The 17,083-nt window shown below is 35.6% G+C and overlaps 4 protein-coding genes across 6 annotated transcripts; all 4 read right to left on the bottom strand.

Moving 5' to 3' along the window:
* Positions 1-438: 438 nt before the first annotated feature.
* On the bottom strand, positions 439-7,796 carry LOC110718486 (F-box/LRR-repeat protein 10-like). 3 transcript variants are annotated; one of them, XR_002510922.1, is made up of 6 exons: positions 6,947-7,796; positions 6,225-6,430; positions 5,867-5,960; positions 2,833-4,292; positions 1,257-2,136; positions 439-1,030 (listed from the first exon to the last, which is right to left on the bottom strand). XR_002510922.1 is itself a non-coding variant. In XM_021897313.1 (4 exons), exons 1-4 carry the CDS (start codon positions 7,139-7,141, stop codon positions 2,841-2,843), a joined length of 1,947 nt encoding a protein of 648 aa, XP_021753005.1. In that variant the 5' UTR covers positions 7,142-7,792; the 3' UTR covers positions 2,155-2,840. The 3 variants fall into 3 exon arrangements, 1 of the variants encoding a protein (XP_021753005.1); XR_002510921.1 differs by having other exon boundaries at positions 1,257-2,125; positions 6,947-7,794; XM_021897313.1 differs by lacking the exons at positions 439-1,030; positions 1,257-2,136 and having other exon boundaries at positions 2,155-4,292; positions 6,947-7,792.
* Positions 957-1,539, bottom strand: LOC110718930. The gene is made up of 2 exons (XM_021897870.1): positions 1,257-1,539; positions 957-1,030 (listed from the first exon to the last, which is right to left on the bottom strand). The coding sequence occupies exons 1-2, from the start codon at positions 1,537-1,539 to the stop codon at positions 957-959; spliced, it is 357 nt and encodes a 118-aa protein (XP_021753562.1).
* Positions 7,797-9,088: 1,292 nt separating the features above from the next.
* Positions 9,089-11,095, bottom strand: LOC110718424 (alpha-amylase-like). Its single transcript, XM_021897256.1, has 4 exons — positions 10,965-11,095; positions 10,520-10,649; positions 9,554-10,359; positions 9,089-9,459 (listed from the first exon to the last, which is right to left on the bottom strand). Exons 1-4 carry the CDS (start codon positions 11,052-11,054, stop codon positions 9,205-9,207), a joined length of 1,281 nt encoding a protein of 426 aa, XP_021752948.1. The 5' UTR covers positions 11,055-11,095; the 3' UTR covers positions 9,089-9,204.
* A 1,471-nt stretch (positions 11,096-12,566) lies between these two features.
* LOC110718485 (heterodimeric geranylgeranyl pyrophosphate synthase small subunit, chloroplastic-like) lies at positions 12,567-16,580 on the bottom strand. The gene is made up of 2 exons (XM_021897311.1): positions 16,003-16,580; positions 12,567-13,586 (listed from the first exon to the last, which is right to left on the bottom strand). The coding sequence occupies exons 1-2, from the start codon at positions 16,375-16,377 to the stop codon at positions 12,927-12,929; spliced, it is 1,035 nt and encodes a 344-aa protein (XP_021753003.1). The 5' UTR covers positions 16,378-16,580; the 3' UTR covers positions 12,567-12,926.
* Positions 16,581-17,083: the final 503 nt, after the last annotated feature.

Here is a 17,083-nt window from a genome sequence, read left to right as displayed (position 1 = left end):
TGCTTTTATAATTTAACATGTGTGTTTAATCTTGAGACCGCAATTGATACACGTTTTTAATGCAATAATTAGGTAACAAAACATAATAATATTTCTCAATCTAACGACAAATCTTGATGAGCTTCATATGTACTCCATAACATGGTAATCTCTCTATATTTTATTACTTGCTTCACTTTTGTTTTACAGCCGTATTTTATTACTTGCTCCATTTTCTTTTTTTGAAACCTTTCATAATATTTTACTAATTTCTTTTCTCATAATGGACCTCCCAACTATCATATTTTAATATTTTTAGATTCTCTCTTCTTCAAATTATCATATTTTATTCTTCCACCAACCCCACTTCCTTTATATTTTATTATTTTCTACTATTTTTCCTAAAACTCTGTGCATGGAGAAATAAAACAAGTAATAAAATACAGAGGGAGTATTGCTTATTTACATGTACATATATATTTCGTATAATATAAGGGGATACATGGGCGAAGATAAGGCTTAATGAGATACTTACTCCTTGCTATGATAGCAACAGACACGTGATTTTAAGGCCACCAAATAATGGTGGTCCTTCGGAAACCAATTCCACATTTTCACCGAGAAATTAAACTATATAGTTGAATTTGTTTCCAAATTAGAATAATACTTACTTAACCAAAACAAAATGTAAATAGTAATTGAGTATGATAGTAACGGGTTTTAATTTTCCCTAGCAAGCAATCGGCGGGTGTTGTTAGTACTTAGTACAACTAGGGTGTACTAGTGATTGATTAATTTGAGTAGCGAAAGATAGGCATGACAAAAAACTTCATCATGCCAAGGTTGGAGTGAACACCATTGTGTTCTCCACAAGCAAAGTAATGAGGCTGCCACTTGGTGAGCTTGAACTCGAACCCCTTGCCGCCACCTTGGGTGGTAGTTGCTACTTGCTTGGCTTGGCTTAAGTCGCACTTTAATTAGCTCCAGAAGTCGGGAAGCAAGTATATGCTGTGTCCTGGTGTCTCATTTACTGGTGCACTATATTTGAACACTGCAGCAAATAACATTTACTAGTAGATTATTAGTAGCGTATAAGCAAAAGAAAACATGCTTAAAACGATAGCTCACTATTATGAGGCCAAACACTTACGATTAGGCCAAGTTTTGCTTGATTAATTCATCTCGAATATTCAAGTACATGTATTAATTAGAGAAGGGGAAGTATGTTATAAAATGAGCAGTAGAGTATGAAAGCAGGAAATGTATGTTATACGTACCTAGGACATCATTGAGATAATACGGCCCAATTTTGAAAGCCCAATCACAGTAATTGAAGCCAAAACTCCAATTGTTGGAGCCTCCTACAATGATCCTGTTAGGTCCATTAGTGCGATTTCTGCGAGACAAGGGATAACCACTGCGGCTAAAATTGTAACCAGCAGGAGCAGGCCACCCACCCTGTCCCTGAGGAGAACCTGCACCTTCACCGCGACTCCAACCCCAACCCCAACCCCTGCCCCGACGTTGTGTCGTTGTCGGCTCTGGCTCCTTGTTGCCCATGCATGTTCCCAACAAAGAAACTCCCAGCAGTAATGTAAAGGTTAGGATACATGCTGATGACCTGATGGTAGCCATGTGGTTGGTATGTTTCTTGAACTTGTATGTTAAAACCAGTAACATATACTACCACCACTATTTTAAGATGGATGTTGAATGAATGGATGGTGCAATGATCATTCCATTGCCTGCAAGAGGGTTTATATAGGGTGACGGACTGAAGCAAAAGATCGAATGTTATGTTTGTCAAAAGAGACGCAGAATTTTGTTTGTCAACAGAAGGCAACTCTTCACACTTTGCAAACGGAAAAGTGTTGCATATTTCCAGAATTGAGATATATTACCAGTATATAGTTTAGTGGGTTGGTAAAAACAGGAAATTAAGTTAATGAGAAGTTTGCTGCTTAGTTCTCAGCAGTAAACAGTAATTTTACACTCACTCAGGAGGAAACTTGAGCTTCGTTTTACATATGAAACCAAGACGAGTTGAAGACGACTGAATATAACTTCATCTTGTGCGCACTTGCCAAATTTGATGAAAATTAAGTTGTAATGCTTTGGACCGAGTCTAACGGGTGTACCTGTAGTCCTGAAAGACACCTGATATTACATGAGCCGAGTTTAACCCAAACTTAAAATTGAACCAACATAACTTGATTTGAAAATTAATGGCTAACATTGATTGATTTTGTTATCATAAGCTAATCGTCACATACAGACTCGAATATGACCCAACTCGAAGCAAATGATACATAGTCTAGAACAAATTGGCTTGAACCAGCATATGACCTGCAATGGATTTTCCCCTGCTGGGCTGGGATATTTGACCAAAACATGCAAAGTTTGGCTTAGTAACAATGTACTACTATACTAACCAATATTTAGTCTATAGACAGGAGCTAAAGCCTAACAAACATATAAGCATACTTTCAAAAAAGTCTAAAACAGAAATTCAGTATATGACATATTAATGTGGGCAACAGTGGCTTTGACAAAAGAGCTGAAATTGCATGTATTACCTGTTTCATTTGCTTGTAAACCATATTTAATAACCATGGTACAAATTAGATACAACTTGCTGCAACCAGTTCAACATAATCCAATAATCAATACTTGTACAAGATACTAAAAAAATATTCGAAAAACATAAATAAAATTACAACAAATCAACTTAAATAATACAAGAAACTGAAACCATTCTAAAAAGAACAAAACTAAAATTACAACAAATCAACTTAGAGCCGTAATCGGCTAATTTTAGAACAAAGACATGCTTTCAAGTTACAAGGAATTTACCTGCCATTTCATTCCTCTAGTTCTTCATGAAGTTCAGCACCCTCTGCCATTTCTTCATCGCTTACTACATCATCACCCTCCAAGATAAATCTTTCGAGTTCATCCATTTCCTCATAATCATGGATGTAAAATCCATCCGCATGGTCCCATTGGCCAGTTCCTAGCTCCTCACCACGACCAGCAACATGCAAGTAAGGTCTACTCCTAGCTAATGCATCCACCATGTCCCTGTTCACACTTCCAGTCACCCCCAACCATTTTAACCTCGGAAAGTATGGCTTCTTCAGCCAGCGGAATGAGAGTGCGGATATACGCCCACAGTTATAGAGATCCAGCAAACGTAGGCAGTTGCCATGCCATCTTTCATCATCAACCTGCATTGAGGCCAATGCCATGACAGAAGTGTCACCAATGAGAGGACATTGTCTCATACGGAGTTCACAAATTGAAACTCGGCTTTTAGCCAAGAGTAGAACTCCATTGTCACTCAGATTAGGCAGATTTGACAAGTCCAGTTCTTGCAACACGGGCTTTGAAGTGCTACTGAATAAGGCGGTGATGCATTTATCTGTAAGTCTCTTGCAGCCTCTAACAGATAGAGAGACTAGTGAGCTAGCTGCCTTTTCCTTCAGATGTGAAATTCCAACATCACTTATATCAGATCCATCAAGAAGTAATGACTTTAATTTAGGAAGACGGCTGATTGCTATCAGAGTATCATCCCCAAGGCTTCTGCAATCCCTCAGGTCAAGCACAGTCAGATCCAAATTTGATGCCACATGTGTAATTGCAAGATTGGTCAGCAGATTACACCATCTCAAGCCAACATGTGTTAATGAAAGAGGGGTAGCTGAGATGTCCAGAAAAACCAGATCGGTGAGTTGAGTCCCGTGTGATATTTTTATCTTGTAAAGGTTAGTGCATGAATGTAAAATAGCTCTGAAACCTGTATCTGTAACACGGCAAAAGCCACCAAGAGATATACTTTCCATACTTGCACAACTGTCGGCCATTAAGAGGATACCCAGATCATTGACTCGACGATAATAAGTTACGAGGAACTCTTGGCTACGTACCAATGAAAGATGTTTCAACTTTCCATGTCGGTTTATCTGCTGGAGACCGTTGTTGGTGAGGTCAAAAGTCACCCTTGGTTCAATGATAGGTGCATCTCGAAGATCCAAATGAGTCAATGAAGTGAGATTCTGGGATATTGTGTTGATCATAGTATCAGTGATATAATCTACAGAAAGGCACAACTTCTGAAGATTCGGTAGTACAGGCGGCTGCTCTTGCTGCAGAAACTGACTAGGCCCAGGAGTTGGGCTGAGCAATTCTGTCACCATGACTGACGAGATATAACCGATTTCTAGAGAAGTTAATTTATCAGAAGCCAAAGTCCATGCTCGGGCAAAATTATGCCGAAGAAATGTTGATACATCAAACATCAGATTAAGAGTCTGCAAAATAGAGAGCACAAATCAGACAGGAATAACAAAGTTGATGGTCCATTATGAAAGTTTAAGCACTGCTCAATATAGACAATTGGCATGTATAATCCAGTCCATTACAAATTCTACTATTCTTCTTCCAATATTCAGACAAAGGATCTCCAGAATATTTATATCTCACAAATAAATGGAAACTTCATCCCAATATGGGCCAAGTCATTTCATCTCATATAGTCCAAAAACAAGAATAAGAGCCTTCATTATTTCTATAGCTACATAAGCCAATGATCGTTATCTGTGGATAAAGTTTGGTCAAATATACGTGGTATTTGACAGATTAGAATGGGAACCAGTAAATATCCTTTTCTTCAAGAACACTACCTTACACAAACCAAACTAGACCCTGAACACTTTCATAAGTAGAACAAAAAAGAGTGGAAGGCGTACATAATAGCTCCTACAAAAAACCGTATTGCCCTCCAAAAGGAACAAACAGTTCAATATTCAAGAGGATAAAGCTTGAAAATTTTGGCTGTCAAAACTGATACTAAGCAGACTGCACCTGCTTTCACTCAATCTCAGTTTGCCCATCTCAGCCAATAAACAAAAAGTAAGTTGATCAAGGTCCAGATGTAAACCCACACACCAACTAGGCAAAATGACACAGCCAATTAACAAGTCACCAACTAGCATACAAACATATTATGCTCATTCTACCTAACCTTCATCATACACATAAGTCATAGTGGTAATCCAATCTGACAAACTATAGACCCCCAAGCCCAATCATCCAAACCCATGCATCTCTACACAAGTAAACTTACTGCTCCATAATATATTATCTCCATCCCTAACAAGTAAGCGGGTGGGTGCGAAGTCCAACTTTACAGAATAAGATAGATGAGAAAGTAACCAAAACAGTATAGCTTCAACCACCGAACTCCAACAAATTAAGTCAACACAGGTTGGAAAGATGTATCTTAGATACAATATTCTTCCTTTGTAGTCTAGTAATACTAGGAGGCACAGAATCACAGTATTGAGGAATAAAAAGAAGAAAGGACGGAGGAAGACATCATTTATACCAATACAAAAGAAGAAGTTAAGGTCAAAAACCTCACAATACTTGAGGAACCAAAACCACCCAGCATGTATCCCGCCATTAACATGGTCTAGTATACACTAGGGTAGGATGGTCAATATGTATTTTGAGTGACCTTTAGTGATTGTAAATACATACGACACAAACCCATATTAGCAGAACTGTCAATATTTTCTGCCACTTGCATAGAACTACACCAATAAGATTATCACAGCCAGAAAAGGAGTGTCTCTTCGTACAAGTCAGCCAAAATGTGTGAAACAGAGAAAAACTATGTTCTGTGCATAACTCTTTTAGCACATTTAAGTTTTCACCAAAACTAATTTTGTTTTGTCATTTAGAAAAATAAAGAGCAGCAAATACTTCTATGATGAATAGCATCATAAAATTGAAGTTATGATTCCCTGTGATAATATTAATGATCTCCCAGTAAGCAATCTTATTAGGTCATTAGAAATTTACTTTAGCTGTTGGATCTTACTTCCAGTTCATTGCAACCTCTGAGTAATTCCTCCAGATCAGATATATGAATTGCACGACCTCTTTTGTCGCCCACACACCCTAGGTAGAGAGACCTGAAGGGGAAAAGGCAAGAAAGAAGAGATGACAACATCACCGAATACAGCAGCCAAAGCCAAATGGAGAGTATACTACCACATTCATAAACATAACAGAACACAAACAAAAACACATCACAATGATACAAGTACACATAAATTCCCAAAACATCTAGAAGTAAGTCAGGCAATAACAAAAATATCACCTGAATCGGCATTATATGAGCACTGATTGCTTGTGATACAGTTATAAAATAACGAACGAAAGAAGAAAGATCGTACCTAATATCACGACATTTAGCACCAATCTCAGAGAGCAATCTACCACTAAAATCACCACAATTATGAAGAAAAAGCTCATGTAAAGAGGGCCGAATGAGTTGAGTAATCGCAGAGTCATCAAGCCGGCAACAGTCAACTTTCAGGCTTGTGAGATAAGGGTTTGGGGGCAATAAGGGAGCCAACAGATCCATTGATGGTGCAACATCCTGAAACCCAATAGCTCTGTTAAAATCAACAAACAAAATCCATCCAAATAAACAATAACCTTATGAACAAATATTCAACAGTTTCCTCCACTATCTTGCTTACTTTCTTAAACAAAATGAATCAACAAATCCCATATAATTAGGCTCCTCTTCATGCTTAAAAAAAAGTATCATAGTTAAAGTCATACAGTTGGTACCCAAAACCCGGGATCGAATCAAGTTCATTATAAACCAAAAAAATATACTTCGTAAAGAATGACATTAATGGCACAAATTTCTCACAAGAAACTTAATTTTAGTTCATCAGAAACATCAAATTAGACAACTTTCAATAAAAACACAGCCAAAATGCAGATCATTTAGCCCTAAAACAAAGCAAATCTCATCAAAACTAACCAAGAACAAAACTTTTTCTGATATTTAACACAGAATTGAATCAAATCCCATAAATTAACAGAAATTAATCAAAATAATAAAACAAAAGCATTAAGAAGGAGAGAGAAAGAGAGAGATTACAAGGAGGTGAACAGTAGGAAGGAAAGTCATAATATGAGAAGCGCAGGAATTGAAAGTGCGACAAGTAGAAGCGACGGAACAGATTGACGCCATGTCTAACTTTGAAATAATCGTAGCAAGCAAAGCTGATGGAAGTTGATCCAACCCCATTCTCTCTCCTCCTTCTTCCCCTTCTCCTTCTTCCCTATTCTCCATTTCTCTCTCTGTTTCTGCTTCTTAATTTTTTGGGGGGAGATCTAAAATTGGTGGAAATTGAAGATTTTTATTGCAATTTCAAGACAAGAATCATTTCATTAATGGGGAATTGTTAATTTGCAAATTGCAGGGGGGAGGAAACAAGAAATTAAAAAGATTTTTTGGTTTTGTTTTTATTTTTAGGAAAATGATGATATACATGTCAGTATGTCACCCTTAACGAATTAAGGTTACATCTAAGTGTATAACTGTGAGAGTGAGAGATAATACAAGTGGTTAGAGCTTTCCTCCCATTTTTAAAAAGTTATGAGATCGATTCTCACCCCTGCTCATTGTTGTTCTCTAAATATCATACTAGTCTACGCAATCTTAAAGATTATAAAATTGTTATAATTTTCGTGGTTTAATTGGTTAAAGTCTTGAGAGATGATGTTTAAGATTTGAGATCAAATCCAATTTATTAATTTTAGTGATGCTTTAATTTTTTTTTTGGTTAGAATGAAGGACAATACAAACTACAAAGGAAGTAAGGGAATATGTTTACTTTCATTTTGATGTAATTCACATGGGTTAAATACTCCTCCGTAGTTAAGCTGATGTATGAAGATGGTAATTGCAGCAAAATTTGTGTTATTCAGTTATTGGATCAAGAAACAGTCCACAATCCACATGCATTTTCTTAAGAAACTTCCCTTAACTTCATTAGTTTGTTTTGTCGGTTGATTACTTGATTAACGCTAATCTTAGTAACTAATCTTGCAAATCCTACTTCTCACTTTATTAGGGTTCCATTATTTTCTAAGTAATATGGTATGAGTGTGTATCCCTTGAAAAAACAAACAAATAAATGAACATAAAAAATTCCTAACGCACGGTTTTTTCTTAACCTAATTATACTGTTAATTTAAAAATTATTTTCTTAAAAAATCAATATTTTTAATTGAAACAAAGACTTGATTTTCTTTTAAAAAAAAATTAACTTGCATTTTATACTATACTGATATCAAAATAATTAGTTAATGACAATAATTGTCAATATTTATAATTAATTAAACACTATTATTTAATTATAAAAAAATTATATCTAATTGCAAAATTGGATAAAAGTTTTGTAATTATAAAATTTAAAAAAAATATATATATATATTACACTAAAGAAAACAGAGGAAGAAGTACATGCACGGCATGATTAAAAATAACAATGGATTACATAACAAAGTTATAGATAAGAAAATATTATTGCATAGTATTGTATAAAAGAATAATATCTTTGATAAATGTGTATAAATGGAATATTTGTACAAAATAAGAAGAGAAATAATATTGTACAGTAAGTATTAAATACTTCTCTAAGAAGCTTTGGCAAAAAAAAAAAGAAAAAAAAAAAAAAAAAAACCCACCTTTTGGAGGGAAAATTTTTAACCGGGAAATGACATGTGTCATTTCTAGTTTCGCCTTTAGTATATAGTTATTGATTGATAAAAACGTGATTTAACTTGCAATATACTCCGTTTGTTTCAAAAATTCAACTCACTTTGCATTTTCGCAATTTTTAATGTGCATCTTTGACCATTAATATTTTCGCCCATATATAAGTGAAAATTATTATTAAAAAAAAAATATATTGATATTTGAAAATTTAATACTAAGGTGAATTTAACAAGATCCCCAATGCTCATTTATTTTTTGTATTAATTTTAATATACAATCAAAATTATTTTATTTTGATCGCATGAATAATAAGTAAGTTGAACTTAAGAAACAAAGATAGTATGATCATTAAAACTTATTTTTTCCATAAACGCTTCAATAGGTGAACATCATCACACTATTGTTATTATTAATCTTAAAATGATACTGCTAAATAAAACAGCATGATGGAGCTCTCTAAATTGTAAAAGCAATACTCCGTATGTCATACAATGACAAAGAAGAAGTTTTAGTGTATAAAAATAATCGATAAGCTTAAATAACGGTAATGTATAGATAGATATCTTGAATTCATTTAGCCTTCATTGCATGTATATATGCATAGTGCACATGAATTTGATGAACATCTGTTGCTAGCCTTGCTTCTCCCAAACACAATAGTCTTTACCAATAGCAACAACCTTGAAATTCGAGGGAATAAGTTTGCCAACATCAAACCTTGGTCCGACCTTAACAATAACCTTTCCATCGATCATTGCTACATATGCATCTGCATCCGCGTCCATTATATTCACACTACTTGATTCAGTTAGACCGTTCCTTTGCCTGATTGAGGTCAATTTAAGGATTTCTTCCTTCAGTCCCCATTCAAAATAATGATCATAAAACTGCAAAACAAAAAGTCAGAAAACCACATTAGATAAGGTATAAATTAGATGATTAAACAGTGTATATCGCGTATTTTGAAGTTCAAGTGCTTACTATGGATGGAGTTCCTGGATGAGTTAGTATGTAAGCATATCCTAGCATGACCTTGTCCGAAGGAAAGGGCCATAACTCCTGCGTGGATCCGGTGTCGTGATTATCAATGAAAGTAATAGCATTTTTCGGCATAATTCCTATCATTCCACTAGGCCTACCCTCAGAGTCTTTCATTCTCCACCATTCTCCTTCAGCAGCAGCTTGAAGAACACCTTTGGTAGTAAAATCAAACACATTAACAACACCACCTCCTGCATTAACCCACCCTACAAGTTCATTTCTCGGTCCGTCTTGGTTGAAGTCTGGCTTACCATCTGGATCATAAGTGATTGAATCCCAAAGTTCTCCTACAGCAAAATCTGGCTTAGTCTTGTCCATGTAAATTTTGGTTATGCTAGGAGCATATCCCTTAACAAAATCAAACCTCCAACCATCAAATCCGACCTCGGACTTGAGCCAATTCATCCAATCCACCAACTCCTTTTGCACTCTCGGATTAAGATGGTCAATATCAGGCGCAGCATCATAACCAGCTCCAGTGTCTAAATTCCCGCTACCATCGGAATATTTAGTGTCATCCCTGCAGATAGCCCAAGGGCCCCAATCAAGGCGATCATCAGGCGTTCCACCTTCGAAAATGCAGTATATTCCTCTGCCATCTTTCTTATCTGCACATCTATGATTTATCACTATATCAGCTAGACACTTGATTCCTTTTTGGTGGAAGGCACTGACCAAGTTCTTCAATTCGGCTTTGGTTCCGTACTTAGATGCATCAAGATCATATAATCTCCCAGGCAAATATCCTAGAAATCAACAAGAAATTTACATTAAAAACATTAACACCCAACAGCTTTAAAAGAATTATTTTAAGTAGGAAGATAACACTAAATATGTTCAACTTGTTTAGTACTTCGTACGTTAGTTTCATATAATTTATGTATAAACATAACAATGATTATATACCTTGAGGCGAAACGGAATGAGTTGGGGGCGGAAGCCAGACATGGGTAACCCCTGCTTTGGCTATATCATCAATAGAGTTTTGGAGGAAGTTATAAAACCCTCCTTTCTTATTGGATTCCCAATTAAACCCCTAATCGCATCAATCAATAATAACAAAAGTTAGCCAATGAAACCACAAACAAATGATCAAATCATGTCAAGAAATGTTAACCAAATAAGGGAAAATGGCATTGTTAACCCTCAAGAAATTATAATTTATTCCTACTAAATGTTTGTTTCATGCTTTTCTACTAATATGTTAACATGCCACCCCCCTAAATCCATTCCTTTTTTAAAAAATGTGTGACATTTTGTGTGTGTTTTGATGAAATGCTTGAAAATTTTCACAAAACTAGAGATAATCGAGTAATCGTGCTAATGAAAACATATTGCAAGACGAATGTACCTGAAACAACAAGGCAGGAGCTGCAAGATTAAACATAAGAGAAAGTGAAAGACAAAGGCAGCAAAGAGAGACAAGATTAAAGCTCTTCATCTTCACTTCGATTTTGAAAGATTCACAACCAATTTGGAAGAAGATATGGTATAATGAACAACAATAAGAGGTATATATAGAAACAAATGCATGAGAAACAAAGTAGCTAGATTTACGAGTGAACGTAAAATTGGTTGAAAATGTAATGTTAGCCGCATTTCCTGACGTTTTTGCTTGCAGAATGATGTTATGTAGATAAAATTTATAATTGGATGGGTCAGTTTGTTATGTAGCTACTCCTATCCTTTCATATCTGATTAGTTGAAACAGATTATGTATGTATGTACAGATTGTGTAAAAAGCTCTTTACATTTCAGTTATATACTGTACTATGCAACCGATAAGTCTATGTTGTCTAGTGATAGAGGATGCAACGAGAATTGGTTACGTATATTCATATCTAGTACTCCATTTTCTGCATAAAAATTGCCCTGTTGTTTAATGATAAGAATGCATGGGGGCAACGAGAATTGGTTACGTATGTTCATATCTAGTACTCCTTTCGCCGCATTAAAAAAAAAACTTCATTTCTTTCGGGCACTTGTGCCGAAATATGGTATTGATCATTATCTTTAAGCATTTGTTTGCAAAATATATATACTCCATATAAAGTTCATACGGAGTATTTTGAAAATATATATGAAGACTAGTCCAATAATATATGTCATTTCTATATTCAAAGTACCTAATCAATTTAAACATAGCATATAAAACTATAAAAGGTCAAAATGAGAAATTTTTGGAATGGAAGGAGTACTTGACAACAAACTAGATCAAACAAATTGATGCTCCTTAAATTAAAGACAAAATTATTTCCAACAATGTGAATTATGACACAACTACAACCAGTCAACCATTGACACGTTGTTGTGATCCGGCTAATAGCACACACTTTCGGCTTAACACCGTGGTATTATCACATATGTGAGTAACTCCCTCTAGCTGAATTTACATAGTTGGAGTTAAAACTAAATACTGTATATTTTTTGCACAACCCAAACTCTAGTATTTGGCCACACCCACGGCCACCACCCTCAAAGGCAGAAATTCCTATGCACCCAAATTAGCTGTAGAAGATGCAATAATCACGTGTTTATCTGTACGGAATTAATTATCACATTGATAGTATAACTTACAACAACAAAGTAACAAATAAATTCAGATGAAAGTTAAACCTAGGAAACAACTATTGAGAACTCAACTCGTTTATTATCACTTTCACTTCATCCTTCCCCAGTCTCCTTTCATACTCCTATCTAAAATAGTTTAATAGCTATAAGAAATGTAATACAAACACCATCAAACAGACGATAATCCTTGCAAAATTGTAATTTTACTTGGTGATATTCTTGAAATACATAGTGGCGTTTTGAGGTTCTCTTCATTCAATGAGTGCAAATTATTAGGGGGTGAGGGGAACCTTCAGATTCGACCATATTGTCCATATGTGAGATAGGGCATCATTCTTCATTTCAGAACCGCCCTCTCTTATAATTAACATTAAAACAGAACTTATCAAAAGAACAATAAGGTCTTCAAAACAGCCCAAATATGCTACCCGCAGACAATTCCTGCGGGATCAAGTTCTTTAGCATAGCAAAAAGTACAAAATCCTCAGCTTGAGAAGGGGCTAAATAAAAACTCCATATCCAATTACAGATCCCCATTTACTTTACTTGCAAGAGGTATCATCTAGCTTCACTACAAACATTCACTCGTGTAGTAAAATTTCTTCCATTTGCAACCTCTACTTACATATTATACAATTGCATACCTCCTAATTTACAAAATAGATGGAAAAGTAAAGCCATTTTCGGAATTGATAGGCCTACTTAAGGTTGAGCAGAAGCAAAACATACCTAATCGTATATCTCACCCACCGACACTAAACCCTCTGTCTGCAGCATAGTCCACAAAGCTGTAAAGTGGAATAACCTTGTCTCCATAATTTTCAAAACCATCCAACTCTTTCTTTGCTTGAGAACGCAAATCCTCAGCTACTTCTTTAGCCTTGTCCAACCCATAAACACTCACATAGTTTTTCCCTCTACGTTTCGTCCCCCCTTCACTCTTTTCAGTCTTTGCTCTCTCTTTTAAAATATCATCCACCACTTGATACAGAATACCGACAGCTTTACCATATCTTCTGAGCCGTTGGATCTCATCATCATTGGCACCAGCCAAGATGCCTCCACACACAGCTGAACACTCAGCAAGCTCCCCAAACTTTTTTGCTTGGATGAAGTCCACACCATTTGGCCCACCTTCAAGATCCAAAAATTGGCCTGCAACCATACCTGTGGATCCCACAGTTCGGGCTATCTCGGCAATGACCTGTAGAACTCGTGTCTCGGGGACAAGTTCACGCGGGGTATGTGAGACAATGTGGCTGAAGCCAAGAGGAAAAAGTGCATCTCCTGCAAGAATTGCCATGTCTTCCCCATAGACAACGTGGTTAGCTGCATGACCTCGTCTTACTTGGTCATTGTCCATGCATGGTAGGTCATCATGGATTAGTGAAGCAGCATGAACCTGTTTGCACATAAATGCTGTTTAGCAAAACTGAGTACAAAATAGACCTAACAAAATCTAAAGGAAATAGATTAAGAAAATGCTGATTCCAAGTAGAATGTTAATAATTTTGATACAAATACACTAGAGGGTGGTATACTTGCAGTAATTGGTTATTCTCAACAGCATTCTACATAATAACTTTACTAAGCAAAATTAGAATGAATATATAAGATCCATCTCTAAAAGAGAATTGGAATCAATAGAGCCACTTAGAGGACAGACTACACTAATCCTCCTCATATTAACTTTCGCTTTAAAGAGGTTTTTTTTGTTTTCCATTGCACAAAATTCAGCTGGTCGCTTAGAATACTATAAAGATGCCAGAGTCAATCAAGATCATGTGGGAAAACTCAATATAGAATTTCCCACCAACCTTCAAATGGAGATTTAAACAAAAGTCAACCACCCGGCGGGTTTGCTTGATGGTTATTATCTAGCTTTGTCTGATGCCTAATCTAGTAATTTGGATTGGGTGCACCCCTTGGCTCCTTCATTTTCCCCCCTAATCTTCACAGGGTATCACTATGACACTAGGTTACCAAAATGAAAGTTAAGTACCAAAATCACTCAACCACAAAATAGAACAAGAAATAAACAAAAACAACAAAGAAAGAAATAGCAATTCGCCGCTTATGTACATTCTTCCATGAGCATAAATGTCCAATGGTTTCTGCTTCTCATTAATCACTCACAAACCAACCTCAGATATCAACAAGAAAAAAAATAAAATAAAAAATAAAATCAATTCAGAAGTCCAAACCCTAAGTCACTGTTCTTGACTACTTGCCATATTCTCAAATCTGACTACATTGAGCCCATAGTTTTATGCCATTTCTACTGATCCTACGTTCCTACTTCACAGAAGTAGACGATACATCTTATCAACAAGGTTACAAGATAAATTGACATTAAGAATCCATTTGGTTTGACAGAAAACATTTTCAATGTAAAATGATTTCAAGGGAAAACACAACTACAGATTAGAATTTCATGGTCTGGTTAATTACAAGAAACGTTATATAGAAAAGGAAAATGTAAGGAGAGAAAAAGGGAGGACATGGTTTGGGAGAAAATCGTGGCTAACCTTCCTTACAAAAGGAAAAATGGTTTCCAATTATGGGAAAGGTAAGTTCTACCTTTGGGATAACTATTTTTCATCCCATTAATAACCAGATGAAGGAAAATAGGAAATCATATTTTTGAAAGATCATTAAAATTAGACACTCTCTATGAGTAAACTTGATACAAAATATACTCATATAAACGAATCAGTGAATGCAATTCGTAGTTGTTATTGTAACTTGTTAGTGACTTGGTGCTCTGAAATCCTCTTTGTTCATACTAGCAAATTCCTACAAAATGAACAATCAATTCAGCCCAAACCAAAATGAGCCCCTATCTTCTTATACTCCTCGAAAGTATTTGATTAGGTGGAAAACGTTTTCAAGGAAAGTGATATTCTCTTTGTCCTTTGGTTGGTTGCTAAAGAAGAGAAAAACAACTTTTCCAAATTCAAAGTGTGGAAAACATTATCCTTTGTAAGAGAAGGAAGGCACATTATCTTTTAGCGCAAACAGGGAGATAAATTTCCTCCATACTCCCTATCTCCCAATTTCTCTCCTCCTTTCCACTTTCATTTTCCTATTCTCTATAAATTCTCTTGTAGCAAATATAAGAAAATTAATTTATAACTATGTATTCCACTAAGAAATGTTTTCCATCAAATCAACAGTCTTAGTTTGCACACAGTTTGATAGGATCAATGTAAATCATATATGAAGTATATCACCACGTCTTGCAACAAATCAACTATGCTCCTCAACAATTCCCTGGAAAGGATACAGTTAGAGCAGTCTTACCCAACATTCCAAACCCTCTTCCACACAGCCACACCTATAACAAAACCCTCAATTCAAATGGATTTCAACTAGTAACTAATAAAGTCATGCAGTAGTACCCAAAACCTCGAACCGATTCTACTCCCTCCATCCACAAAATCACACAGATACAGTTTTAGGATACAACAAAAATTTAGCTAAATAAAAGAAAGAGCAATCCTTTATACTATATTTGATCATTCTCATACTCTTCCAAAAGTCCAAAACCACATTCCAAATAGAAGGGCAATATTAAAAAAACTGACAAATTTCCGAACATCCAAAATTAGTACTTCGTACATGTAATACGTGACATAATTCATCCCCAAACAGTAAAAATGAGATTAAATCCATCAATTTAAAGACAATCCAGCAAGTTAAAATTTTAAAACTATATCACCCATAAATTTCCAATTTGGTATATGATTATCCCAATCATTATCCACAATTTCCCAAAACATAAATAAAAACCGAAATTAAAGAGAATGAGGGGTTACCATTTCAAGGGCACAAGCAGTTGGAAAGGCAGCAGAGCGGTGACCGCCGAAAAGCTCACAGGCAGTGATGCACATAACAGGTGGGGCCCTCTTGGCGACTTTATCGAGGGCTGTGTATCGCATAGCTTCGTATATTCTTTCAGGGTAAGAAATTGGGATTGATTCATCAAGCTTCTGATTGATCTCTTCAATCAGAGCCGTCCAATATGTGCGCAGATCGAATTGAACGGTGGATGATGCGGTGGTTGGCATGGCGGACGATGTGGGAGTGGAACACCTGATTTGTACTCTGAGAAGGCGGTGAGGTGGAGGTGAGTGGCGGAGTTTGGGGAGGTGAGGGGTGTGAAACGACGACGTTAGGGAGAATAAAGCCATTTTGTGGGAGGATAAAATTGGGATTTACTTTTTTATCCGGAAGTGATGTTGCAAGCTTGCAAGTGATAGAGAAGGGTGAGGAAAAAGTAGTGAACTTGAAGTGGAAGGAGTGGAGGAATTCATGTGATAAGAGGGTCCCCTAATACCAAATTAAACAACCTAAACTTTCTCTTACTTAAAACCTGAATCCAAACCTTAAGAGTGTTGCTATATTGACGGAATTGATGTAATTTTTTTACGAGTAATATCTCGGCTTAAACTTTGTTTTTTTATAAAAATTCAGTATTTTATTATATGAATGTTACAGTAGTGATTAGTTGTGAGAAATCGGTGCTTGATTTGGTTCTTGATCGCTTGATATTAAAACAAAAATGTAAAACGGGTGTATAAAGACTTTAATGGTTAAGTGTCATATGATATGATAACGTGCAAGTCAAATATAGTTTGGTCGAGAATCCAAATGAATCAAGTAAAGCAATCAATAGAATTGTATTCGATATAATTGTTTTTACATAATTTTCCATTAATACCTATGATTGTTTTTAATACAAGGTCATGTTAAGATATAGGATGTGTTTTTTATCTTCAATTATTGTATGGATTTAACCACTTGCATCTTTCATAATTTTATTCATGTGTCATATTTACCTTTTAGAAGTTATAATGTAAAATGTTTTAAGTTGCAAATTTATAGTGTAATTTCTAG

The sequence above is a fragment of the Chenopodium quinoa genome, unplaced genomic scaffold (assembly GCF_001683475.1).
Source record: "Chenopodium quinoa cultivar QQ74 unplaced genomic scaffold, ASM168347v1, whole genome shotgun sequence".
NCBI lineage: Eukaryota > Viridiplantae > Streptophyta > Magnoliopsida > Caryophyllales > Amaranthaceae > Chenopodium > Chenopodium quinoa.
The sequence above is the reverse complement of the archived record's forward strand: the minus strand, read 5'-3'. Positions and strand labels throughout refer to the sequence as shown.

Bases quoted from the DNA above. Each gene is read 5' to 3' on its own strand.
- LOC110718930 (XM_021897870.1), bottom strand. From the start codon at position 1,539: ATGGGCAACAAGGAGCCAGAGCCGACAACGACACAACGTCGGGGCAGG. The intron at 1,031-1,256 runs GTACGTATAACA...TATTTGCTGCAG, and splicing joins TTATCTCAATGATGTCCTAG to TGTTCAAATATAGTGCACCA.
- LOC110718486 (XM_021897313.1), bottom strand. From the start codon at position 7,141: ATGGAGAATAGGGAAGAAGGAGAAGGGGAAGAAGGAGGAGAGAGAATG. The intron at 6,431-6,946 runs GTAATCTCTCTC...ATTGGGTTTCAG, and splicing joins TTCCTACTGTTCACCTCCTT to GATGTTGCACCATCAATGGA. The intron at 5,961-6,224 runs GTACGATCTTTC...TTTCCCCTTCAG, and splicing joins GCTAAATGTCGTGATATTAG to GTCTCTCTACCTAGGGTGTG.
- LOC110718424 (XM_021897256.1), bottom strand. From the start codon at position 11,054: ATGAAGAGCTTTAATCTTGTCTCTCTTTGCTGCCTTTGTCTTTCACTT. The intron at 10,650-10,964 runs GTACATTCGTCT...TGATGCGATTAG, and splicing joins CTCCTGCCTTGTTGTTTCAG to GGGTTTAATTGGGAATCCAA. The intron at 9,460-9,553 runs GTAAGCACTTGA...TTTGTTTTGCAG, and splicing joins ATCCAGGAACTCCATCCATA to TTTTATGATCATTATTTTGA.
- LOC110718485 (XM_021897311.1), bottom strand. From the start codon at position 16,377: ATGGCTTTATTCTCCCTAACGTCGTCGTTTCACACCCCTCACCTCCCC. The intron at 13,587-16,002 runs GTAACCCCTCAT...ATGTGCAAACAG, and splicing joins CTGCTTGTGCCCTTGAAATG to GTTCATGCTGCTTCACTAAT.